Source organism: Tauraco erythrolophus, chromosome 3 (genome assembly GCF_009769465.1).
Source record: "Tauraco erythrolophus isolate bTauEry1 chromosome 3, bTauEry1.pri, whole genome shotgun sequence".
Taxonomy (NCBI): domain Eukaryota; kingdom Metazoa; phylum Chordata; class Aves; order Musophagiformes; family Musophagidae; genus Tauraco; species Tauraco erythrolophus.
In genome coordinates, this window is record NC_141467.1 from 2,355 (window position 1) to 29,952 (window position 27,598).

At 43.5% G+C, this 27,598-nt stretch overlaps 1 protein-coding gene across 2 annotated transcripts in view; it reads left to right on the top strand.

Annotated features, from left to right (window-relative positions):
- Positions 1-685: 685 nt before the first annotated feature.
- E2F3 (E2F transcription factor 3) overlaps positions 686-27,598 on the top strand; it is a 33,080-nt gene continuing 6,167 nt past the window's right edge. The window contains exons 1-4 of one of the 2 annotated variants that reach the window (XM_086608406.1): positions 686-710; positions 23,541-23,652; positions 25,926-26,127; positions 26,861-27,019. In XM_086608406.1, coding sequence (XP_086464532.1) covers positions 696-710; positions 23,541-23,652; positions 25,926-26,127; positions 26,861-27,019 — 488 coding nt within the window. In that variant the 5' untranslated portion in view covers positions 686-695. Of the gene's footprint in view, positions 711-2,126; positions 2,190-23,540; positions 23,653-25,907; positions 26,128-26,860; positions 27,020-27,598 lie in introns of those variants that run through there. The other variant, XM_086608405.1, reaches the window with a different exon arrangement.

A 27,598-nucleotide genomic window follows, 5' to 3' on the forward strand; every position in this document is an offset into this window, starting at 1 on the left:
GTGAAAACACGCTAACTCTGCCACCACTGCACGTGCATGCCCTGCAGCTCTCCGCCTTTTGTGCCAAAAAGGTCTTTTGCCTAAAACTAAGCCAGGAAGGAAAGGTGGATCACCTTTTCAGAATCAGCTGACATCTTTTCTGCAACTGCGCTGGGTTATGTGGGCAAGAATGGCTTTTGTTTGTTCCCACCTCTAGAAGTAAAACCAGTATCCCATTTTGTAACTTTGTTTAAGTAGGAGACTTAATTTGATCCCCTGCATCTACTTTCAAGATTTCGTCCAACTCATATGTGGCTGCATCTATGCCCAGAAGTGTCCACTAGCTAAGGCTGACAGCATTTCCAGGTGCCCTACTTCAAGGGTCTAGGACCTGATTTTTTTTAGGAGGATACTGGGTGCTTCCTGTGATGTTCAGTTTCAGTACTATAGATGTTAGGACCTTGATATCTTGAGCTTTATAATGAACAAGCTGCTGCTAAAAGCAGAGGATGCTATTATTTTGGCTTTTGTTTCTGTACCTTTACAATGGGATTTCAGTCTCATCACATAGACATTGCAAGCCACTAGTTTTGCGAAGATCTTTGGAAACTTATAGAAAACACATAAACAATTACTTTCAGTAAAAATTAATTGTATTGGGAAACTAGATAACAAGAGGCGTCTGCTTAGCCTTGGCTGCTTCAGCTCCAGCATTCATGCTCCAAGTTGTGGTATGTGTGTATTGGTTAATGTATGCATAGATTCTAGAAGTAATTTTCATTAACTAACTTCTTGAAAGACTTTCTTTTTACAATGCTGTTCTGTTGTTTGGGGTTTTTTGGTTGTTCTACAGCTGTTGGTTCAAAGGTTGTTGCATATTGTGTAACTTTCTGCTAGAAAGCTGGGAAGGGAGAAACTCATTGGCAGACTTCCTTCCTTGTTAATTAAGGTAACGTTAGAAGTCTCTGGTTTAGGACGTGATGGTGTGCAGTAACAGATATAACTTTTTTTTTCTGTAAGTCACTGAGTCTGCATTGCAGGATTTCATGTTTTTTTACACATTTTAAAGCACAGATGTAATTTTGAAGAATTTTGTGACTTCTCTGTGAAGTGAGTGTACTATCACTCTCTATGAAACTTAGCTTTCAAATTTGCCTTGCATGTTGTTCAGAAACAAACTGGCATGTAGACTTGCTTGTGTCCTTTCTACCTAGACTCCCTTTTAAGAAGTGCAATATGGCAAATTTCAGGTCTGAAAGTAAAAAAGTAACCTCTTGGCCAGGCGTTTATATTGATACAGTCCATTTAGGTTGACAGTAGGCTTCTGTCTTTTTGGGTGCTACCACACTGTAAGTAGGTAAGTATGTAAAAGCATAAAATCATGCGTAGAAAGGGTCTCGTCTTGTACCACATGTGGAATGGCAATTTCCGTGTATCATGTTGTCTACAGTGTACTGGAAAATACATGCTTTAAGGAGCAGATCTGAAGTTTGCTACGTTTTCTGACTGCTTCTGTAATGGAAACCGGGCTTTTCTTTCCCCTCTGCTTGGGCTTTTTTAACATCTGCTGATTTTAAGGTTGTTTTTCCAACCAGAGACACTAGAAATGGGATTATATGGAATTGATGCTAGTAACCTAATAGTGCCTTCAGTACTTGTTTTCTTGTGCTGCTAACTCTGGAATTAAATGGTAATTACCATGTATATGTGCTGGTGTTATTTTGCCTTGCCAGCGTAGTGTTTTTAGACAGCGTTGGTCCCACACATTGACAGTCAGTTTTTTGTCCCCGTACAGTAAGCTGGTTCACACTTTGTCTAATGTCTTCGCATAGTGGGAATTGATGCTGGTTACAGCTCTCACAGAAGGCTTTTGTGTGGCGATATCTGAAAGCTGTCTTGTTGGAGCTTTTATCAAGGCTATTGCAATGAGGCCATTATCCCCACTCATGCCAAACACAGATATTCGCAGAAATTTTTATAATAATGCTTAGTAAGTGGCATGCTGGTAGAGAGTGACAATGCTGGAGTGGTACAGAAATAATGCCCGAGGTGGCAGCTGTGCTGCGGTGGGATGTTATCTGTCCTTGCAGACCGGGGACAGGGTGGGAAGGGAACCCCGTGTGGGGCAGACGGAGGGTGGTGATCAGGACTATCGCAAGCACGAATAATCCTGGACGTCGGCTCAGCGGAATAAAGTTTTAGTTTTCATGGTAAGGCTTTTTATCGAGTGGCTCCAAGTAACCCAGTTCCAAATTGCTGTATAATAGCTCGGCACTTTGTTCTCTTTTTTGGCTGCATGGTATCTGTAGCCTAAAAATGTCTCTTGTGAGTTATGTAAAACTGTGAGTCGGGTGAGAGGAAGGCAAAACCTCACAACTCTGCTGTAGTACTCTTTTTAAGCACAAAGCTCTTGAGCTGGTAGAAAAGACAACTTACTACTTGAGGTGGGGGCAGGGAAGGCTTTAAAAATTATAATAGCATTTTCACCGGCTGCTTTGTCTTGCCAGTGGGTATTTCACTGGGTTTATTATTATTCCCCCCCCCCCCCGGAAATGGGGGTTAGAAAAAGCTCTTTTTGTAAAAGCAGTGTCCTGAAAGCAAGTTGCTCATTTTCTTTCTCAAATTCTTAATCATAAGAGCTGCCTTGATGATTTTTTCCCACCTCAAATTAGCAGTTTATTTATAACATGCTAATGTTCTGCATGCCTGTTGCTGGTATTACTGTTCTGTTGTGCTGAGCCGAGAATTGTTCTCTCAAACTGACACCATGGAGATGACATAAAGAACATGGAAAATTGTGTATGATAGTGAAAAATTCAGGTGCCTTTTGGTAAGGCTTTGGTTCATACTTCTTTCTAGAAAAGCACTTCAATTTCCTTTCTGATTCCTATTGCTAGTCATGTTTTCTGTTGCTTGTTTTTATTTGTTACTTCAAAAAAAAAGCAGACCACTACCTTTGGCATCCTCACTACTCTTTCATTCCTGTTGGCAAACTTCTCTGATCATCTTCTGCGCATTGCCTCCAGCTGCCTTCTTGGATTACAGACGGGGAGTGAGGAACCTCAAGGGATATTTTCCCCTTCTTAGGGCCCTCGCAAAGACCACTTTGCAACTGAGAACCTGCAAGGCCCCTGCAGGAAGCCTCTTCCAGATCTAGGGGTTGGCAGCATCCCTTCCAGTGGTCCTCTACTTCAGATACTCTATAGATAAAGACTGGGGAGCGTACAGTGTCCAGACTGTGCAACATAGGGCATCTTGTGCACAGAGAAGGAAAAGGCAAAATAAAAACACATCCTCTGAGTTGCTGTGCTTGGAGCTATGTGCTTTGTAGGTGTTTGAGAAGGGTGGTAAAGAAAGGTGCAAAATCATTTGGTGGCCTCCAATGTTATTTGCCTGTGACCTGTTCTCTAAAGATGCTCTTCAAGTTGCTGCTGGCATTGGGGTGCTGAAGTCCTTCCCTTTTTGCATCTTGGTAACATCATGCTTTTGCTGTCTATGTGGGAGGTGAATGCAACAGTAGTGAACAGGTTGTGTGCTGGATGTTAAGCTTAGGTACAGCCTTTTGTGGACAGAAATAAGTGTGTGTGTTTGGGTTTTTTTGGGGGGGAGAGGGGTAGAGGAGAAACCTGCTTTGCTGTGAAGGGGAATGTGTAGGGGATTCCAGAGACTGACATAATTGAAGATAGAAGAGAAAAGCAAGCTTGTAGGCAGGCGAATTCCCCTTATTCAGAGAAGGCATATGTTCAGGATACTATCCTTAGAGTGACGCATTTGCCTCAGAATTAGGAAAAAGAGTTGCTAGGAAAAGTAAGATGGATTCAGTTCTTTCAGCTTAAGGAATTTTATAAGGGTGATTACCATCTCCCTTCTTTCTCCCTCCTTCTCAGTCCTGGACAATAATCAATTTACCAATAAGTCAGAGCAAGCAAAAATGTGATAGTTCTCATCTGCAATGCAGAGACTCAGACGGACTGTCTCTTTAAGGCCATCATCAAGTATTTCTGCCTCAAAGGAATTGGGATTTATAGAATCATTCTGTATTCGGTAAGAAAGGATCAGAAATTCAGCCTTTTTATTTCCCCCTTCAGATTGGTCTAGTTTTGGTTTTCTTTACCAGCCTTTAGCTCTTTCAATGACCTCAGTGCTGTTTTGAACACATTTCTCCAAGGAGGGGGAAGCAGCACCAGCTCTACCAGGCAGGTGTTATATCTGTTGCTAGTACTTCATTGGAAGTGGAGAAATGTGGCTTTCCCAGCTGTTTGAAGAGCTTGGTTGCCTCAGCATGTGAAGATCAGCCCCCAAACTCTGCTCAGCTGGCAAGAGAGAAGGGAGCTTGCCTCTTGACTCGTTCGATGGTGGTGCCTTTTGAAATGGAAAAAAACAATGGATCTGGAGGAGCTTGAAACTTCTTGAACTTGGTGTAAAAGTGCAATAACACAAAAGGAGTGGCATAAAAATGCCAGGGAACACACTTGCCTACCAAGGGCAGCCTGGCTTTTTCACTGGTCATGCAAGCGTGGCGTGCCTAGAAGATGAGGGACAGCCTGCCTGCCAACAGCTTTAATGATCCTGGAAGCGTTACTTTCCTCCTGGAAAGCCGCTGTCACTTTGTCTAGCTTCAGGCCCAGACCCTTTGGTTGATGTTGCACAAATCATACAAATAAGTATCATTCCTTCTTCTGCAAACTAATGCTGGACACCTCCTGCAAGCGTTTAGCCTCTCCCTGAATGCCAGAGGCGATGCTTTTTGTTGTCTTTGTTGCTCTGCCTCCTGTTCGTGTGCCCCTCCGTGACTGCATGGGCCACGGGGTGTGAGCCCCAGCATGGAGCAGGTGCAGGGATCTTCCTAGCTAGAATCTTGGATTAAGCGTGTGGGAAGGTACACGATCTGCTCTTCTCTGAGGAAAAATGTGGAGTGTAACTTAGGTAGGCATGCACGTCAGGACTGACGCAGCCGCACACTTACATAGGAGAGATCTTTATGCACATGTCACTGCAGGTCCACCTGTTTGTACATCTGTACCCCATCTGTGTAAGACTGGAATTTTTTTGGACAGTAATATTGATCAGGGCCATGACTAGTCGCTTCCTTGTCCTTGTGTGTAACTGCATAGAGTGGAAAAACTTCAGCTTTCACTTAGTTTCCTATCGCTTTCAGAAGCAGAGTTGGAACTCTGAATTTCTTAGGTTTACTTTAACTACCATCACATGGCTGCGGTATCCTGATCCAATTTTCGTCTTCAGAAAAATGGTTCGAAAATGACCATGCTTCACTCTGTCCATGTTGCAATGAGTTGATCCTCTTTTCAAGACCAGTTTAGGAAGTTCTCTTGTGAGGTATTGCGTTCACTAGCAGGTGCTTGGAGTGCTTGTGAGTTTGGAGACTGTGTTTTTTTCAGACTTGCTTTCTGAGAGCCTCTGAGGGGACAAGCTGCTAGACCTGCTGCTGTATTAGCCAGCTGCATCTAGCATCTTGGCTACATCACAGTGATGTGAGCTTCAAATTGTGAAAGAACTGATGAAAGCTTTTGATTGCACGGACAAAAAGACAGGATGTGTACATGTACAGCCTTGGGGCTTGTGAGGGCTGAGCAGGAGTCCTCAGGAGCAGTGGCATGAGATGTGCACTGAGGATCCAGAGGAGCTGGGCTTCTGCTTCTTCATTTTAGTAGCTGCTTGTATCTATCTCCCCTGGCATGGTGAAATCATGTCAGTCCCTTCACTAAGTGCTTTTTTCAACGAAGTGATTTTTTTTTTTTTTAACTTCAGTATTAAGATCTTTAAGAAGGCAGGCCAGCAAGGTGATTCAGGTAAAAACCTCTTACAGTCACAGCGTGGAATTTTTTTTAATCTCAATGAGCAAAGGTGGTGGTTTGAGCATGCATCAGTTTGCCTTTCCAGAGCTGCGATACAGCTGAACCACAGTGGAAATCTGGAACCGTAACGACACTGCCTATAGGAAGTCTGACTCCCTGCATTTAACCACAAATGTGGTCTGTCTTAGGAGAGGCAATAACAGCGAGGAAGAAAGGTGGTAGTATTTGATTAGGTTTGTTCTCCCCGCTTTCTGCAGTGTGTCTGATGGATGCAGCTTCTGCTGTGAGAGTGGAGTGATAATATTACTGACTGATGGTTCCAGTTTCTTCCTTGTTACACAACGTCACCCCATTCTTTTGGGGTAGATACTAACTGGACTTGCTTTCAGCATATTAAATTCAATAGTCATGTGCTGTTACTGAACAGTCATGCTGCTTGGTAAACTGTGCACCATAAATGAAGGCAATAACTTACAGAAGAGTGTTAAATACCCTGTCAGGATCCTTCAGGTGGTCACTAGCTTCATGCAGGGACTGCAGCACAAAGCAATCCACTTGTGGTGGGTATCTGCAGCAGGTGAGTGAGGGACAGAGGTCTTCCCATCGCTCCTCAACATTGTGCCTCAGATGATCACGTTGGCTCTGTTTGGTTCGGCAGCAGGGGCATGGCTGTTGATCTTGGACACTGAAATGTCCTCCTGCTTCCTATCTGCACGTTCTTGGAAATGCAATGTAATCCTCTCATAGCCAGGGTAAGCTCAGTTGCCTGCTGGGGTAGGAAGGGAGAGATGCATTGGGGAATGGGGCCTATGCTACTGGGAACGCTTCCCGTGATGGAGCGGCTTTCCTGGAACAATCCTGCGAGACGCTTTGGGGATGCTCACAGCGATCCGAGTTGTCACCACTGTGAATGGAGCCATGCTGCCATCCCACCGCCTCCCTGCCTGGGCGCCTCGCACTGCCCTGCGTGCGGTGGGCCGCGGACCAGCTCCAGCTGAAAGCCAACGCCGGGCGAACGGAGCGGTTAGCCTTCAGCCCAGCGTGCTGCCGGTCTGGCAGGCAGCATGGCTGGGGCGGTGGGGGCTTCCCGCCAGGGCAGCGGGGTGCCAAGGCGCACCCTTGGCCGCGACGGCCGCAGCCGCCCTCCAGCCGGGGGCTCTCCCGCGTGTGAGGTGCCTCTCGTGGTGTGGTGGCGGATGGAGCCTCGCTGTGGGTGGCCTCGGGATCTCCTGGGCATGGTGGGGCTGTGCGTCACCAACACCTCGATGGTGGCTCTGTGCAGTAACGGGCTGCCTTGTGCCATTACTGCTTCGGTACTGAGCACGTGCTGCTGTCGGTGCCCGCCGGCTGCAGGGATCGCGCGCGCTCTCCCCGTCTCCACTTTTCAGCTTTTAAAGGCTCGGGGGCAGGTTAGTGTTTTTGTGAGCACATGGAGGAGAAAACACTGCTGAAAACAGCCTCAACTCACCGAGGGAATCCACAGCTGCTTAAGCTGAGAACCTGTTTTCTCAGCACCATTTGCACCGTGCGTCGGCTTCCAGTCCCTGAGCAGGCCACGTTTGAGCTAATTGCAGTCTCACGGCTGGCGTCGAAGTAGGCGAAGATATAAATGTGATTTGTGCCTGGAAGTTGCATACGTAGAATGAGCTTGTGCTACTGGAGGCCTTCTCCGAAATCATGGCTATTGGGAAGTATCTCCTGAGGAAGGACTGGCTGGTCTGCTTTGGTGGGTATGGCTGCTCTGAGCGGGGCTTTACGTTCCTCTGTTAAAAATCAGTTGTGTTAAAGGTGTCGTGGTTTTGCACGAGAAGTCACAGAATCCTTGGAGATAGCAGTTGGGATGGCCCTTACTGCCAGGAGCCACAGCCGAGGGGCTGATTTCGCATGGATTACGAATGAGGGAGGGCTCCTAGAGCTTGTGGCCAGACGAGTGGCAACCAACGCCAGTCATGGGGGAATTCACCAAGGAAGGTTGATTTTTTGAGTGCTCTTGTAGCAAAGCCTCCTTTGTGCCCCTCAAATGGAGAGGTGAAGCCAGCCTGCTCAGCGGCGAGGGCACCCGCTGCGCTGCGGAATTCAGCTCTTGTGACCAAAATACACTGCTGAATTTTGGCTTCAGTTTAAGAGGAGGTGTATCGTTGTGGTTGTAAGGAAACCTCTGCATGCAAACTCAACTAGTGTGGTGTGAACTAACCCTGGAGACAGCCTGTAACTAAAAGGGCTGCAAAATAAGAATTATCATTTTAATCTGTTGCCTAATTTTGAACATAACTATTTCGTTATTGGTTACTTCAGCAAAAAAATTCACATGTATTTATCTTGCAATCCTTCTACACGTTGCCTGCTGCCAGAAGCCTCAGCTCTCCTCACAGCAACTGCCAAAATTTCCATCTTTCTCCCGATACTTTCTTTAGCACCATTGTGCATTGAAACATTGGCAGGACAGTAAAATGTGAAAGCTGTGCAGCATTCCTATGTATTTTGGAATTCAGTTTTTTACATACGGAACTCTGTGACTCTGCCTTATTTACTTTCTTGTATTTAATTCAATAAAACATTTACCTGAAGTGGACACGAAATTTCCAGTTTGCTGTGCAAAGCGTGGGGCTGTGCTGCAGAACTTCTTCCAAGTTAGTGCAGAGTGTGTGAGGGTTTCTTGCCAGCACGAAGCGTGGGAGGGAAGTCAGGAGTAAGAAGTCTTGCTGCTATCATCAACAGGCGCCTGTTGAAAGGGTAGAAGTTACGGATGTCAAGGCAAGGTGATAGTTTTTTTTGTTTTTTGAGTTTTATACTTTCAAGACAAACCAATGACTGGCGAAGCAGGTTTCTTCCCAGACTGTCTTTAAAGTGTTTTTGCTTCACCTTGGATAAGAACCTGCAACCTCAGATAGTGAAATGTAGTCGAGTTTTCTTGGGTAATCTTGGCTTTACAGTTTGATATAGTTTAGAATTTGGGTTGGGAAAAGAATTAGTGTAGAAAATGAGTAATTTTTTTTTTTTTTTTAGAATCTACCACACTCCAGGCTTTTTAGCAATCTAGGAAGCCTACGGGCTGGTGGGGGCTTTCTATGGCTGCCCTGAGTTATCTTACCCTTCCTCCTGCTGCTAAGAGAAAAAGGCTGTCCTCCTTCCTATCCACATACTGTTGAGAAAGGCCCATCATACACAGGGTATTTTTGATCATATTTCTTTCCCTAATTATATGTGGCTTTTATAAATCTATCTGAATGGAAAGATCCTGTGTACTTTGAAAGGGCTCATTTGATCTAAATTTAAGGTTGTCTCATGTCCAGTTGTGAAACTTGCTATTTTAGTCTGCCCTACCTACAGCTTTTACTAAAACAAGAGGAAAAGGATGAAAAGGAGAGAAAAATGTGTATGAGAGGAGGGAATGGTGACTCATAAGTGGGACTGCATTTGAAATTGAAAAAGATCAAGGTGTACTGATTGTAAGAGAAAGTTATGGTTTTTGTGAAAAAGGCACAAATAAATCATATGGTCATGAATCTTCTGAAAAGATTAAGGTACGTGTGTGGAAGAACCCATGAGCCTGAATTGGGTAATTTTGAAGAGAGAAGGAATCTATTTAAAGAAAGGAATTTTTAGTACAGCCTTTAATAGGTTATATTTTAGTGCTAGATTCCACTGGAAGACTTGTCCAGGCTTCTGGAAAATCCCATTTAGCTGTTCATTGCCTACGAGATAGTTGTAGTAACTGCATGGTTATACAGCAAGGCAGGTAGCAGAAGGGGAAAGAGGGGGAAGGCAGCAGTGCAAGAAGCCAAATGGGCTTCTGAACTTTAGACTGCAATTAATAGAAATTAAAGCTCATGAATAGACACCCGAGTTTCTGCTTTCATTCTGGGTGTTGCTTCTTTTACCTCTCTGCTAATGTTCTGCTCTTCCACTCTTGTTCTGACATCCACAAAATTACCCCAAAACTTGGGATGTCCAACAGTCCTGAAATAACCCTTTCTGTAGGGTTTAAGTAGTGTGCAATTATAAGGATGGAGTTCTGTGTACAGCACTGCAAAAAGTGCTTGTGGTGTTTCCTTGAATGTTTACCAGCAGTATCCAACAGCCAGTTCTTTCCACCTTCACCCTTCTTTTCCTGCCTTTCCTCCCCATCAACCAAAAGCTAAAAGATAACAAAGATATAGCTGTCTGTCATGTGAATGAGGGCGATAGAAAAGATGCTTAATTTTGTAAAGCGTTTTATTAAAAAAAAAAAAGTAACTGTCTCACGATGGCATTGGATTAAAAATTGGCTAAGTGACAGGAAAGGAGTCCCTTTGATTCCAGTGAGTATTTGCACTAATCCCAATACTATGGAGTGCTTTCATCGCTGTCCCAGAAGTAAATAAAAAAAACTGTTACTGATAGCAGAACAGTGAATGATAATGGAGCTCTCACAACTTGCTCTGTAGCCACATTCAAACACACTGTATCTTTAACACAGCCAAAGGCAAAGTTGTACGCCAGAAAACAGGGAATGTGAGCTATGCCTAATGAAAGAGGGCCTGTATCCTGGAAAGCACTGCTTCTGAGAAGTCTGTAGTGGACAAGCAACTGCACACCGGCTTCCAGCGCGACGCTGAGGAGCGATGGCCCTGGCCTTGCGTCCTGGCGTGTACGAAAAAAGGAACAGGACAGGGGATGCTTTTGCCTTAGCGAACAGCTTTGGTGCAGCTGATGTTTAAAATAACATACCAATTCAGTGCTAGTGCTTGTAAAGGGAAAATGTTGAAAATGGGAAATGATGTTAAACAGGGCAGCAAAAATTATTTGAGGTCTGAAGGAAATGCCCTAAAGTGCAACTTACTTAATATTAATTTCGTAAGCAAAATATTGCTTAAGGGATGACTTGACTGATAGGCAGGACACAGAATTGGGAGGGGTGGTTGACAGAGCTGATGGTTGCGCTGCCATCCAGAGGGACCTTGACGTGCTGGAGAAATGGGCTGACAGGAACACGACGAAGTTCAGCAAAGGAAGCGTGAAGTCCTGCCTTGCAGGAGGAATAACTTCAGGCACCAGGATGGGCTGGGGCAAACCTGCTGGAAAGCAGCTCTGCAGAAAAAAGCCCTGGGAGAAGGTGGTTAAGGCCTTGGAGCATTTGATTGATACCCAAGGAGAGGCCGAGAGAGCTGGGACTGTTCAGCCTGGAAAAAACAAAGTGTATAAACACCTGATGGGAGGGAGCGAAGATGATGGAGCCAGGCTCTTCTTTCTCAGTGATGACCAGTGACTGGACGAGAGGCAATGAGCACAAATTGAAATATAAGAAATTCCATTTAAACGTTAGATTTTTACAGTGAGGACAATCAAATACTGGAATAGGTGTCCTAGGTTGTGGAGTCTTCATCATTGGAGATACTAAAAACCCAGCTGGACACAGCACTGAGCATCTTGCTCTCTAGTTGGTCCCACTTTGAGCAGTGGGGTGTTGACTAGATGACCTCCAGAGGTCTTTTCCCACCTCAGCCACTCTGTGAGGTGATTCTGGTGTTAAAGCACTTATTAAGTTGTTGAACTTGAGCATGTCAAGAGCTTACTCCTGAAAGCTGAAACAATGCAAACTCAAAGTGAAAATTAGACTTTTTTTAAATGAGGGGAAAATAATCACGAGTTGATACCTCCAAGTTTTGACAGAATGATTGTTTTGCTCTGTAATTTCTCTGAGGTTAGGCTCTGTAATTTAAGCTCTGAACAGTCTTGAGGTCAGCAAGTCCACCTGCCTGCTTTTTGGTGGGAGCAACCTTGTTTATGGTCCTTTCTGACAGGTGCTTGCTCGTTTAACTTTCTCATAACAGAGATTCTAAAATTGCATGTCGATCTCTTCCTGTCCTTGGCTACAAGATAGTTTAATGTTGCTAACTGCATAACAGCTAGGGGAAAGGTAGTGGTCTGTGATAGGTAGGAGGTCATATTAGGAAGTCAGATTCTTTTCTTTGATCAAAAGTCAGTTAGAGAGAAAATGTCAATTCATTTGATTTTAAAATTTGAGACTTAAAGGTAGTATACGTTTTTCTGGAGGAGTCATCTCAAGGTATTTAGTTTAGGGAATACATAGTAAAGAAGGTAGTGGAATGGACAGATTGGGTCTGGTGTGGGTCAATTCTGACTCGACTCTATGACCTGAGATGTTCTGCTTCACCAGAGCCAAAAAGGATACTTTTTTGAAGTACACTTCATAATATAAGAAAGAACAGTACCTTTCTCTTCTTTTCCCATAGAAATGTATTCTCTGTGATGACACATCTCTTTTGGATGTTGTCTTGTAAATTAGGCTATCACATCAGCTTTTTAGATTGCCCTATCCGTGACATGTGAAAAAGAAAATTATTTAGTCTACCAAGGCTCGTTTTCTTGTTTCATGAACTGTTGTTTGTCATCTTGTTTTGTTTTTTGTTGCCTCTCTGTCACTGGGAATAAGTAAATCTTGCCATTTGAACCAGATAATTTATCTTTGTTTTGCCAGCACTCCCGGGTTGTTCTGTTCCTTGGTGTGGCTGATGGAGTGGTAAAATACTGCCAAGGTAGGACGTGCATCACGGTGAAAGCTCGGTGAATTAGTTGTTCTTTGTGATGTTACGCAGAATTTAAAACATGAAGAACTCTGCTGTCTTTGTGCCATTTCAGCCACATGAGCTGTCTGCTGCCGAACCAAGCGGTGAAATAAGAGCATACGCTGCAGCTGCCTACCTGGACGTGGGGAGGGAGGAAATCATCAGTTCCTGGAGTTCAGCAACTCGGGCTGGGCAAAAACCATTTCAGTTTGGAGTCAAAGAAATGTGCTGTGAAGAAACGTTCTGATGGCAGTACGGGCTCCTGCTCTAGGATGAAGGGGGCTGTCGGCCACAAGTGGGATCTCTAGGTCCCTGCTATCTGTGATTCTCTTCCTCGCTCTCTTTTTTATATGCTTTTATCTATTTCTGTGACCTTCCGCTCATTTGGAGCCTCGTTTCCGACTGCTTCTAGGCATAGTTGCTTTTGGATATGTAAACCATGTTTCCTGTTTCTTGGGCACTGTTATTTGTTTTTGTTACTCGGAGGCTTGGTATGTGGAGGAGGTTATTGTGTTAACTTCTTCAAGGTTACTTAAGGATTTTTTTTTTTTGGTATGCGATGCTGGTAATTTCATTTTCAAAATTGTACCTAATTAATTGGTGAATGAGAGATCAATCTCTTCATGCAAAGTCAGCATTGGAGTTACTTGTAGGTGCAGAAATAAATTCTCAGGGTTAATCTGTTTTGATAATGTTAGGACTTCCTTTAAAGTGAACTAAAACCCCCACAGTTCATGTAACATACAGAACTATCCCGTGTTACAGAAAATGCTTAGAACCCTGTGTTATTTCTCATTGTCTGGCTCTACAAGTGCAAATCATTGCATCTCATCTGGTCTAGTTATCTCCTGAAACTTGTTTGTCAGCTTTCACAATATCCTTTGGAATCTATATAATATTTTTATCACGTTAAATAGATTCAAAGTACGTTTATTACTTTTGGGGAATCCAGCTTTATGTTTTTATACTTGTACATAACTAGGTTAAGGAAGTACCGTAAAAAACCTTTTAAAACCTTCAAAATAAAAGGTTTTACTACTTTAGACCTGACTTCTCATAACTAATTACATTAATTGAACAAGTAGTTAGATGTTCAGAACCATGGTGCCTCAGGCAGTGAATTAAAAATATGGAGTTGAGATTGATGTCTACTTTTTTTAAGAAAGGATTCTTCTCCTTTAGGGGCAATACCCAACACTAACACTCGCGTGTGCCTGAGTATTTAAAGCTTACTGCCTCCTAGTTTGTAGTTCTCTGCTGTGATTTCTGAAGAGTTTGCATGTGGATCCTCATATTTTTTCAAAAACGAATGACAAAAAGAGTTGGTTCCCTGGGAATCACAGTCAGTAAGTAAAGTGATGCAGTCCCTTGGCACCACGCTGGTATAACTCGGTACGGGTATTTCGCGTGAAGTACAGGAAGGTTTGGGGTGCCAGGGTGGGAAATCTTGAACTGCAGACCTGTGCAGGCAAGAAAAGTTGTGCTCTGGAAATTTCACTGGTATAGTTCCACAGATGCCATCCTTTCTTGCACTTGTCCTGTATCCAAGGAAAACAAAGCTGGAGATGCTGTGGCTTAGGCTGGCAATTTAGTGAGCAAATTTTGTGATGCAAGCCTGATCTTGTGTCCTTACGGTGCACCTACGCTAAGATAGCACTGGAGTGGCTTTGTGAGTGCTCCTCCTTCTCCTCCTTTTTTGCTTCCTATATATCAAATCTTATTAATTCCATCTTCCTAGAGAGTTTTATGTGATTGTATTCTACATGCTCTATAAGTAAGGAGTGACCCTCCTCCTAAATTCTATGTCAATACATATGCCAGTATACTACTACTTTAGTTTTTAACCTGTGTATCTGATAATTCCGGTAAATGCCATGAAGTTCCTCCAAGGAAGTTCATCCTATCCTATTCTCCGGCTCCCTTAACGTCATTTCTCCCCCTGTCCCAGGGCTCATTTGTTTAGTAGACAATTTGGCAGACAATTGACAAGTGTTTGAAAATTTTTTTCTTTTTTTAAGTAGCTGTGCTAATTTCTATGTTAAGAGTGGAAGCCAGCCATTCAGTGGAACTAATCCAATCACAATCTTATTTTGAAGTTAATGACTTTCTTTTAAAAGACTGCTTGTAAAAATAGTTCTGAAATACAAAAGACAATCTGTAGGATATATTTTAAGACTGGCTGCTTTGCAATGCTTTTTCTTGAAGGCTTCTTTCTCTTGGTCCAGTTCGGTTTTAGCCTCACCAGTCAGAAGACTGGGAGTGCCCTGAAGGACTGGAACACTCTAAGCAGCTCTGCAGCCATGTGGAGAGGTGGCACCCAGTCCGCACACCGGGTGAATTTAAACTATTGCTTCCTCATTTGGCTTACTTTGATCTCCAGGGGTAACGTTAAGAGCAGACCTGTGTCGGTGTAATTGTTACATCTAGATGCAATACAAAGAGATTACACCAAGGAGTCTTGTATGCAGCCAGTCTGTCATCACGTCCTGGCCCCCCGCCTGCTTGCCATCCGTTTGAAAAGTTCAGCATTAGACTCGTTTTGTGACAGCCGTGTTTTCTTCAAAGGATGTCTGTGGTGAGACATTACTGACGAGAACTGCAACCGAAAACCCGCGAGCTTTGCTCTGGAGGCAGCAGCCTCGCTGAGGTGGTGTCTTTGAGAAGGGGGATAGGCCGATGGCCGGTGGCTTTGACATCGGTTTGTAGGACCAGGCTGGTGCTAAAGCCCACTGGTGGCAGGGCTAGCCTTGCCCCCATGGCCCTGGCATTGCTCAGCGGGGAAGGCAGCTGTCTTGCTGCACCCAGCCACCCCGAACCCCTGCAGTCAGGATTCCCCCCACGATGCTGGTTGGTCTGTCTGTGCTTCTGCCTATCAGTCTTGGCTATTTGTCAGTACGTTTTCCAGAATTTTTGTCTCCAGACCTTCCACTTCAACCAGGCAGCTGCAGCTGAGCCTCCAGCAGCCATTGGGATGAGGCTGTAGCTGCTGCATGGAGCCGTTTCCAGGGCTGCTCAGAAGCACGTGTGCTCCTCACCTTGGGCAGTTCAGCAGTTGAGATGAAAACTGGGTGCAGTTTCCTGAAAACCACTTTTCATATTTCAACACGAAGTGGTAACTGGAGCCTTCACGCTTAGCACAATGCAAAGCCATTACTTCCAGTAAGAAGTAATTGTTTTGTATTTGGTGGAAAAAATTGCAATAGAAAGATCTCAGATGATTCATTTCCTACGCAGCATAGGTGTAATTCTGTTGGTTTGAGGCCTGAAACGTGGCTTACGCTTTGGTTTATTTCTTGCACAACACTTGTAATGTCCTTCCCCTTCTAGTGCAAAGAAAATACATAGTGTAGTGCAGGAGAACAAGATAAGCTGCACGTTTTAGTGGTGGCTGCTATACTGAGCGCAAGCCTGACGGGGCGTAGGCTGATCCCGTGGCATCCAAGTAGACTGAGGAGCAGAAAATGGAATGACATCAAACAGGTTGTCTCCTTACCTCAGTGTCCAAGTTACATTAGTGATGGTGACTGTGAGATATTCTGACCTCCTGGCAGGTCAGCTCCCCCACGAGATATCAGGATGAAAATCAAAGGGAATTAGTACTTTGAGATTGTAATCCTCCTTCAGTAAAAATGACCTGCTGTAGGTCTAAGAAGAAACCATAATTTTTCTTGGCTACGTCTCGCTGCTTTCTTGGTTTGGTTCAAGTCATTGCGCTTCATTTAAAAGCAGCTGAAAATATTCCTCTGCTCAGACAGGACCGGGGTGAGAAGCGTGAACCGCCACGCTGGGGTGAGGCGAGGTCGTCGGTGCACAGTGCTGCTAACGTGGGAGCGAGCTCTCCGCGCTCTGGCCGTTGAGCAGATCTGGAAGCCAATGTATTCCTTGGGAATGGCATTGCGTGACGTCCTGCAGTAATGACTGGGAGGCACTCGTGACACTTGCGTCGCTGCTTTCTGCAGATTCACCTGCAAGAGGCAAAGCCATGGCCAAGTTCCTCTGGCTTGGCTCCTACTTTCAGACAAGAATCTGCCACTGAAACTTGGCCACCTACGTTTTAACTTTTTTGAGCTAAATATAAGTCTTAAAGCACTTGCAGTTCGTGGCTTCCTTGACACTCCTGATACTTCTGTGGGAATCGTGAAAATGGAAAATCGATTGAAATAGGATGGTTTAATTAGGCCTTGAAAGAAACTTCACCGAAGTACCACTATCAGCCTTCAGCTCTCGGGGTCGAAGGCCTAATGAGGGAGGGGCTGCAGATGATCAGAACGTAGTTTAATTTGATAATTGTTAGGTACCTGTTATTGAATTATAAACCTGATTAAGGCATGCGAAGGAGATTTTATTTCAATATTAATCTACATTAACAGCACACAATTTGACTGTAGCTCAATGAATAATTTCAATATAGGAGCTAGAGAAGAATTTCCCTCAGTCAAAACTATAATAAGCTGATACCTAATAAGTGGAAAAATAAGATGATAGTTTAGGAAACATAAATTGGTATAGTAGAAAAAAGTTTTTTGTCCTCTTTTTAATACAGTTGCCATTTCTGAGAAGAAAATTTGGGGGTTTTGTGTTGGAGTAGGTTGATAGGATGATTTGTTTTCACTTGCATTAAAATGCTTCTTTAAATGTTACTTTCAATACCAGCTGCTTGTCACTCAACTAATAATCCTGACTAATAAGTAGCGATATTTCAGACTGCTGTTCTTCCTTGTGTTGGTTTTACAATGCATTCGATTTTCAAGACACTATTTTTGTCTATCTTTTTGTATGATTTTTACCTCAGTCTAATGAATAGGCTATGTGTAAAACTTAATATGGAGATCATGTTTTTGTTAAACCAACAAGGCCATTCCTGGTCTTGTTCTTCTGTGTAGGGTAGCATGGGAACGCATACTTTTGACACGAAAGTAATGTTTTTGGGAAGAGTTGAAAGGACTTTTAGAACTCCTCTTTTAAGAACATGCTTAGTTTGTTGTCTTTTGCATGTCTTAGTTTAATTCCCAGCTATTTCTTTATCTTCCTGTTCTTCTCTTAAACCTCCTTTTAATGGTTTTATCCTGGCAGAATTAACTACTGAAACCAAGGGTAGTATGGTACAAATTAGTGGTATCTATGTGTAGACCACTGGGGTAAATATTTCTTCATGGAAAATGAAATGCCTCTCCCTTCCAGGAGTTTGGACTGCAGATTTATCTCCCAGTTGCCCAACTGATACAGGTATGAAGCAAGGAGTTGTCACTAGGAGTCTGAAGGCAGTGACTCTGATAGTTGCCTTGCGTCTTTTTGCTGACCTCAGGTATCTCCTCGCTTGTGAGCTGACCTGCAGAGCTCAGCCCCTTCCCTGCTGAGGGCTACTCTGCTTTCCTTTCTGCACCTCTCCCCGTTTTTGGGTCTCTGCTGGTGTTGGCCGTGGTGTTTGCCGTGCCCTCAGTGGTGTACAGCCCTCTGGCAGCACTCCGAGCTCTCCACATACCACAGGCTGTTCCTGTGAGCACGTTCAAAAGGCACAGCCTGTATTGTTCAGTGGAGAAATTTCCCTAGCATACGATTATGTCTGTGCATTCACCCCAAGGTGTCTTTTTTTTCTTTGCTGCTTCTCTTGTATTCCCCCCTCATGACGCTCCAGCTTAATTTACCTTTTCATGTAAGGTGTTTGCTTTCTTCTCTGCAGCTCCTGACCTCCAGAACAGCTTTCCAGAGTTCATGCCTCAGAACCTCAGCTTTTAAATTGTATTAAGTGACTGCTTAATTTTGAAAATATGGACGAAAGCCTACGGAAAGTGAGTGGGGATTGTCAAAGTGTCTGTGCCGCAGCTTCCTCGCTGCGGTCAGGATTTATCTGTGCTCTCTGGATGGGCTTGCATCCCCTCCCTATAATATCAGCGTTGTGGCGACGTATAGAGCAGCTGCCATTCTATCTGCCCCTGGCAATTGTGATATCTTCTAGAGACGTGCCAGGCGGTGTCATCTGTCCTGGCTTAACTTGCGCAACTTAGTGCTCTCTTGGAGACACCGACGGAGACACAGCTGGGACGTGCAAAGACACGTTTCTCTGCTTCTTGGTTCACCGTCAGCTATCACTTAATACACGCAATTTGTTTCTTGCTATGCTTGGTCATTTGCAGTCTTCCTATTTTCCCTGCCCAGTCAACCTGAAACTAGAGTTGCTTTCTAGCTCCGCATCACGTTTTTTTAAATAAGTTATTTTATCTTCTATCCCCATCTTGGCAGGCTTTGTCCCAGGTTTCTTTTGCTCTCGTTCTGAGTTCAGCTTTTGTCCCTTTGAATTTAAATCAGAGTGCTGCTGCTGTAATACCCCCTGAATGCCAGCTAGGGAAGCAGGGGACTGAGATGTTGTGTCTGCCTGGAGATGGCATGTGCATAGCCTGGGCAGGCCCAAGAGCTGTGACACTTGCAGTTTGCAATGCAATTTGGCTGTTAATGTTTATATTGAAAATGTATCAGCTGTGCTTTTCAAAGAGTTTTTAAATTTGGGATTTTGAGGGAATATTGGGATTTTGAGGGAATAGAATAGGCCCAACTCAGATCATCCTTCTGTGAAATCTTATGTGCCTGCTAAAGCATAATGTGTGCAGGAATAATTCAGACAAAGGCTTTTCAGGGAATGTAAGTTTTCTTAGGTCTGTCTCGCAAACAGTGCAACTGTCTTGCGTCCAGTCATAAAGCTGAGGCAGACATCTAGCAGGAAAAATTTTAATGCGCATAGTTTGGTGAAGTTATGCTCCATGGTTTTATCACTGGAAAGAATGAGAGGACATTCTACTGCTTCTTCCCTCAGACTTAGAAATGTATGCCTCATAGAAAGTGAGGCTTTATCCTGGGCTGCATCCAGAGCAGCGTGGGCAGCAGGTCGAGGGAGGGGATTCTGCCCCTCTGCTCTGCACTCATGAGACCCTCCTGCAGTGTTTTGTTCAGCCCTGGGATCCCCAACATCAGAAGGACATGGAACTGTTGGAGCAGGTCCAGAGGAGGCCATGAAGATGATCCAAGGGCTGGAGCACCTCTGCTCTGGAGACAGGCTGAGAGAGTTGGGGCTGTTCAGCCTGGAGAAGAGAAGGCTCCGGGGTGATCTTCTAGCAGCCTGCCAGTACCTAAAGGGGCTACAGAAAAGCTGGAGAGGGGCTTTTTACAAGGGCGTGTAGTGACAGGACATGGGGCAATGGCTTTGAACTGGAAGAGGGGAGATTTAGATTAGATCTAAGGAAGAAATTCTTCACTGTGAGAGTGGTGAGGCACTGGCACAGGTTGCCCAGAGAAGTTGTGGATGCCCCATCCCTGGAAGTCTTCAAGGCCAAGCTGGATGAGGCTTTGAGCAAATTGATCCAGGGGAAGGTGTCCCTCTCCATACCAGGGGTTAGAACTAGAACTTCAACCTGTTCTTAAAAATTAATCATAGAATCATAGACTGGTTTGGGTTGGAAGGGACCTCACAGATCATCTAGTTCCAAGCCCCTGCCATGGGCAGGGACACCCTCCACTACACCAGGTTGCTCAAAGCCCCATCCAGCCTGGCCTTGAACACTTCCAGGGATGGGGCAGCTACAACTTCTCTGGGCAACCTGTTCCAGTACCTTACCACCCTCTGAGTGAAAAATTTCTTCCTTATATCTAATCTAAATCTCCCCTCTTTCAGTTTAAAGCCATTGCCCGTTGTCCTATCACTAGATGCCCTTGTAAAAAGTCCCTCTCCAGCTTTCCTGTAGGCCCCTTTTAGGTACTGGAAGGCTGCAAATCTCAAACTGTCTTTAACTATTGTAAAGTGAATTGCTTCAGGTCCTGCCTACTTGAAAATATTTAGCATATCCCAGTAGTTTTTAAACTATTTTGCTACAGAGACAAGTTTTTATGAAGACATTCTTGCAGGCTTGCCTCTGATGTTAATTGTGGGTAGCTATTTGGGTTTCTTCTTTTTAAAAAAAGGGATTGAAGCTAAAAGGGCACAATACATAGGAGTCAAGGTGCCACCTGTTTTTAGTGGTCTGCACTGAACAGTGGATCCATAGCTGTATCTATATCAGGATTTGCTCGTAGTATTGGAAGAGAAAATTGAGTCAAAACAGTTGATGCCACGTTTTTTTACAACTCCACTGAGGGATTAGGTAGGTGTCTGGTTCAGATCAACAGCATGCTTTTGTGTGACTTTTCTGTGTCTTGCTGGATTGTATCAGTTTGTGGCTTTATCTGTCTCGTTGTCCAATGTACTTTATGATCTTTTCACGATCCCCCTGAGAAATCTGACTTCCATTTATTGCCCTCAAGCTTCATGTCACTGAGAAGTTCTTAGTCTCTATGCTTCCTATCTTTCCCTATCGTTGGGATGCTTTGTGCTGATGTGCCTTTGGCTTGGTACTTCTTAGCAGATCCCACATACTGTGCCAGAAGATTCTACATGCTATGATCGATCAAACAATGCAAGTAAAGACAATACAAAATTTGTACAAAAACTTGTACGAATACTGCAAATAATGAATATAGTACTGTAGCAGGAATAAGTCATGCAAATAAAGATTTTTTTTTTTAAAGGAGTTACCAATTCTGCTGATTGCTGAACCCATATGTTCAGATTTCTCAAGGGAAGTCTGATATCAGAAAGCACTATGGCTAATTTTGCAGGTGGGAGAGAGAAACTGAGAGTCACTGGAGATCTCTAGTGCAGAGAAAAAGGCATTAGAAAATCCTGTCCTGCATCTGATCAGTTTTGAAGTTTGTAAAACAGGAAGGGGAAGAAAGCACTTGCTGAGTGATGTGTAACATCTGGCCAGAAATTAAACATTCCCCAGGGTTTGCTAAAACCGCCTCTGAGTGACTTCACCAAGTTCTTCTAAAATATTTTGCCCTGTATCTCTCTCTCGGGTTTTCTGTATGCTTCGTGCCCTGCAAAATGACTGTCTCGTAGAGCTGTCTCTGCCGTTCGGTGTTTTTCCAGAGGCGGCTGCCCGTAGGTACGGTGCGCTGGTGACAGCGACATGAGCGTGTTGTTTGTAACACCCCGACACGCACGGACGGGCTTGTGCTGCAGTGTGCAGCCAAAGGATGCTGGTTTTGCTCTCTCACTACCAAACCTCATTATTTGAAGTTCACAGGAGAAAGTTGTAAGTGTTTAACCAGAAAAGCAGGGGCAAAATACCATTGTTTGTGGCTTGCAAACAAGTTGAAACAAAAAGTTTGGATGTGTAGTCCAAACCGGAGTTTCTCATCTGATGGAGAGAGACGCTGCAAATCTCTGAATTTTAAGTCTTTAGCATTTCCCCTCCTTCTCACACCTGCTTTTGAGATTCTCTTTTATCTTTAATTGAATCCCTTTGGCCTAGTCTTCCCACGCCCATGAATTGTTCCCTTTTCACCCCTTCTTCCTTTTCTCTTATAGTTCTCAGGGTGGAAAAACACTTACTTTAAAGAAATGTGAAATGTATTTCTCCCTCTGGAATAGCTGTAATCTTAATTTAATCCAATTACGTTGGCTAAACATATTAGCTGGATGCTTTTGTTACAGTTGACCTTTTAGAAATCTGTGTCCTTGGATTACAGAGCCCATGTCTCAGGGAGAGGAGCAGAGGTGTTTCACACCGTTACAAGCTGCCACTGGTGAGCTGTTGGGACCCCCGTGCCAGTACTGGTTAGAAGGATGCAGTTAGTTCAGTTTTGCTCTGTCACCAATGACTTAGTGCCTTGCCCCTTCCCACAAAACGTAGAGAAGAGTGGCTTGAGTGCTCGGCACATGCTGTTCCAGTGGGGGCTTATAAGAGTTTCATCTGCTTTATCTCACCTTTTAAGAACTTCGAGGTTTGCAGATAGAGTCCAGTACAAAGATATTGGCTATCCATAAATAAATGCATGTAAATTAATTTATTTAGAGCCTTCTGTTGGTCACAGATCCAAAGTAAGAACACATGAGCTAAATTCACAATACAGAAATATCTGTCTACAACTCCATAGCAGAATACATTGTTTTATCTTCGTTCACTGAGGAGCAGAATATGATCCAACCCTTTGGGGCAAGCCTAAAGAGCAAGCAAATAAAATACTTTGAATTATTCTACCTAATTGAATAAACAACATTTTTTGGAAATGGTTATTTGGCTAAACTTAATTAGACGTAAAACTTTTTTTTCCTTCTTTTTCCTGTGTCTTCCCAAGTAATGTTCTTTCTATTGTTAGGATAACAAGTATTCCCAGATTTAATTTCAGTAAACTGAGTAGTATGGCAGGGTATAGAACTGTTTCCAAAGATAGGAGACTGTGTTTCCATCTAAAACGAAAATTCATATTGGTGGTGGTTTTCATTGCAGTTTATCTATATGTTGCCTACTTTAACAGTTTCATTCATTATTTTTAGTATTCAAGACGTACACAGCTTTTCTTTGAGCTGAGTGCAACATTTAGCTGATTTTTTTTCAGGCACTGTCGTTCTGATACTACTTTTGCTCCACCTTGCTTTTATGTAGGCAGCTTTAATGTAAACATGCTAGTTAACATAAAATAAATGTAGTGGTTGTGCTTTCAATGAGGACAAAAATTGTTGACAAACAGAGGAGAACAGTAGTCCAATGCTGCTCTTGATGCCACGTCTCGTATTTCAGTGATGGAAAGCTTATAGTAGTGGAAGTTACTGGCCCTCTCAAAGCCATCCTTTCAAATGGGGAAGGAGAAATGTAACTTTGCACTACAACTACCTGTGCATGAACTTATGTGGATGTAAGTTTTTCAAAAGCAATGTAGCTTTGTGGGTGCATACCTGTGTGCTTGAGTATTTGTCTTTGGTTTTCTTAACTGAAATGTTCTCAACCCACCTGGAGGTAGAAATCTTTCATTTGTATTAAAAAAAGTCCAGACAAGACTGAAGCAGGTCATACAACTGTCACTTAGCTTTTCAAATTTAAAAAAATTGTGGAATTTTCCAAACAAAACCATCAACGTAGCCTTTGAGACTGAAACACTGAAGTCCACCTTTGGATTCCCAGAAATATTCAGATTCCCTTCTGGTGAATATGGGGTATGAACCTGTACTGATACAGAACTTTGCTGTGAAAAGTTCACTGCTCTCTGCTTTTCCTTTAACCCCAATATTGTGTATGATAAAGTGAAACACACTTCTGAACAATCCATCAGTTTAAAAAAAAAAATACTGTTTGTGGTTTTTTTACAGGCAAAACGAAGGCTGGAGCTAGGAGAAAGTGGCCACCAGTATCTTGCTGAAGGACTAAAGACTCCAAAGGGGAAAGGAAGAGCTGCGACAAGAAGTCCGGATAGTCCAAAAAGTAAGGCAACTTGCAACAGCCTGTAAGGCACTGAGTTTTTCATTTTACTAGCTTGAGATCAGAGTGAGCCAGCACAACAGGCTGAGTTACCTAGCTAAAAAAGTGTGTTTATTACTCTCCTCACCTGGATGTGCGTGCAACACACTCAACCCCACAGCCGGGCAGCGCACAACGTGTTTGCATCACTGAGTTGGTGCAGAGCTGCTGGGAGGCCGTGGAGGCTCCTGGCTGCTCCATCTGTCCCTCTGCCTGCTGGGCAGCCTGCGGCCTCTCTGCCCAGGACCTCCTCTTCAGCCAAGGACGGGAAGTTAGGAGAGGCAGATGCTGAGGAATCAACATATTATGATGGGATCAAACACTCAGTTGTTAGGCAAGGCTAACCTGGCCAGCCGCCTCCTTCCCCACTAGCGTTCCGGCAGTGGATTGGCAGGGCTTCTTCCCCAGGCAGGGCTTCGTGAAGAGCAGCGGCTGTGCCCCAGCAGTGGTGTGTGCCGAATGCTTTTTGTGGGCTGTGAGCTGTCTTCTCCCCCTGCATCACGACTAGACTATTACTGCTGCTGCAAGAGTTCACTTTTGTTCATTTTATGGTTCATCTGTACCGCAGCAGGTTTCTTGCAGCAAGAGCTGGAGGTGTAACACCTTGGCATCTTGTTTGGGGGATTTCAGCGAGAGAATTAGGCTTGCACAGGGAGAGGAATGGGGAAAAAGGAGGACTGGGGCAGCAGTGGTCGTGACGGGAGAGCAAGAGATGTGAAGGGGTTTTTGTCTCTCCTCACCAGTCCAAGTCTTGTTTCTATTAAGGCGGGTGTGAAAAGAGAAATTAGCTGAAGATGTGAACTTAAAGTGGACAAGTTAAACAACCACAGTTATTTTAATTAAACTGAACTTCATTAAGCTAAATGAAGTCCATTTCAAAATGAAGTACATTCTCACAGAAGTTTGATAGTTTGGGGTGTAGGATGCTGCTGCAGCGTTGATTAGGCTGTACAGAGAACTTCCTTGCTGCATGAGCAGGAGCACATGCCATTTTAGGTGGGAGTCAAGTAGCCTCTTGCCCTTCTTGCTCTGATCCTCTTATTCTTTTCCAAACCCCAAATTAAAACGAACAAACAACACCCTGCTCTAAATTCATAAGCTCACCTAATTGATACGAGTTTTCCTCTATTTCCTAACACAGACAAGTCCTGAATCTACCAAAGAATGACATACAGCAGGTTCTCTTTGCAGACAGGCAATGGTTGGTTTTCATTGAAAAGCCTTCATATCCTTCAAAATATTTCATAGTAGTCTAAAGGTTCGCTTTCAGGTAGGATTTCAGTTTTGACTGACGTCTGCAATTAAGTGTGAGACCTGAACCTTGAAAACATGAAAACGACACCCAGATCAGCCTAAGATGTGCCTTGCATAATACTCGAAGCAAACAAAAGCTTTGAGGTGCACCAGCCCAGCAGACTTCTAATACTGGCTGTCTCATTTCCCTTGACACAAAGGCCTTGAACATTTAGAATTAGAAGTTATTCTGACCTACGTATTCAAACTCTTAAAATCTCATCTATTAAGTCTACAGATGCTACATTTGTGTGTGAAAACAGTGAGTTGTCTAGGAAGATCCAAGCCGTTTGCTGACTTCTGATTTAAAGGAAGTGGATGCTCTTGCCCAGTCTGAGCAATTGTTGGGTTATGGAGAAATGATGATTATAAATTGTACCTTGCATCAATCTCCTGTAATTCGCTTGAGTTTTCAGTCTGGCGCTGGTGGAATCTGTCATTGTGTTCACCCACGGAAGTACACTTAAGTCTTGCTTAATTGCATGGGAAACACTTATCTTACAAGAGGGGCAAAATCAAACTGATAAAAGCTGGCTATCAGCCTGATGAAGGAGAATCATAGGGGAATTTTTGGTATTGCTGCCAGGATAAATAGATACTAAAAATACTATTAAGAATTCACATGGTGAAAGCCTAAGTGGAATATTTCTATATGTATTCATCAGACTAATGGAAATATTTGCATTTAAAAAAATGTATGTATTTGCTCATGTACCTGTGACTTTTGGAAAAGTACATCTTGAAATACAAACAAATACTCAGTGGCTAAGTTGTGTTTTAATGTCGAGGTTTGAGAGATTTCTTTAGTAAAAATGAAAGAAATATCTGTCATGTATCGTTTCATTTCTGGATGCTGCTTTTGGAACTAAAATGAGAAAACTGATTTATCTGTTTGTTTGGTTTTTTTTTCCTCTTTTCTTTCTAAGCTCCAAAATCTCCTTCAGAAAAGACTCGATATGATACATCACTTGGCCTTCTTACAAAGAAGTTCATTCAGTTGCTGAGCCAATCTCCTGATGGGGTCTTAGATTTGAACAGAGCAGCAGAGGTCCTCAAGGTGCAAAAAAGGAGGATTTACGATATCACCAATGTACTGGAAGGCATCCATCTCATTAAGAAAAAATCCAAAAACAACATTCAGTGGATGTGAGTATTCATTATCCTTTTCCATTCCTGTTGGCTAGTTTCACTGTCACAGAGCAGTGTTTTTCTTCTCCCACCTTCCATTCTAACACTTTGCTCCAAGCAATCATCCAAAACGCCTTCTATCAGGATAAAGCTTTCTTTTTCTTTTAAGACAGGTCTTCAGTGTATGAGTAACACTTGTCAGGGAAATTAGAAACCAGTATTTTGTCTGAATAGTGCATTAACTCATTTGCTTTTGCAAGTGGAGGAAGTTTTTAGGTACGCATTTCTACCTATTGTCTTCCTCTGTCTTTTTCACGGTGTGGTTAGAAGAGATGGGAGTTAGAAATGAGATTTTGAAAGAGCTTAGAAATATTTGAAATTTGAATCCCTGGAAATGTTCAAGGCCAGGTTGGATGAGGCTTTGAGCAACCTGGTGTAGTGGAGGGTGTCTCTGCCCATGGCAGGGGGGTTGGAACTGGATGATCTTTAACGTCCCTTCCAACCCAAACCATTCTATGATTCTATGATTTGACTTTCCCTTCTGGGTGGTAGTTCTGAAATGTGTCATCATGACAAAAAAAAGATACTTTTTCTAGAAAGGGTAGTTTATGTTGACGCACTGTGGGTGGGTTCAGGGAGAAGGAGCTGAGGACTTGCTCTGCACTGCAAAAGCTGGCCTCTTCCCTTTCCCATAGCACGGGGTCAAGTTTTCCAAACGCTGAAAGGGTGTCTTCCTCCTCTGCATCTGTAGGGGCTGCAGCCTGTCAGAGGACGGTGGCATGCTGGCACAGCGTCAAGGCCTCACCAAGGAGGTGACCGAACTGACTCAGGAAGAGAAGAAGCTAGATGAGCTAATCCAAAGCTGCACCCTGGACCTCAAGCTGCTAACAGAGGACTCGGAGAATCAGAGATATCCTTTTTGCCCAAACCTCAAAGGTGGTCAGGCTCCTTGCTGTGCATGGTAATACTAGGAGAATTCCTCGAAGTCATATGATACGAAGCATCAGGAATTTCCAGAAGTTGGATAATGGGTTTTAATGTAGTTCTATATAAAAGTTGCTTAAGCCACTTGCACCTGTCATGCTTGTGAAATGTAAAAAAAAAAAAAGTGGTGTGTGAAGGAGCCCATCAACATCCGTGTTCGTATAGAGTAGGACCAAGAATTTACCTGATTAACGAGTGACAACATCCAAACCCCTGTGCTTTTTGACTATTTTGAGCCCAGAGCAAACACTGTTTTTGTGTGTGCAGAAATCATAAAGGCACACAAAGTTCTTTGCTAAGGTAACAAAGACTTGTGTGTGCGTGCATACTCATTACTCAGGTGTTTTTTTTTTTTTACATTAAACTGACATGTATATAAATTACAGACACGGAGAGGAAAATAAAGTTAGGAGTCAGTTTAGTCTGAAATTTGCAAGCAATTTTTAGATTCCTCTGATTAGAGAATCTATAATAGAATATCGCAGATAAAGGTTTTATGAGCTCT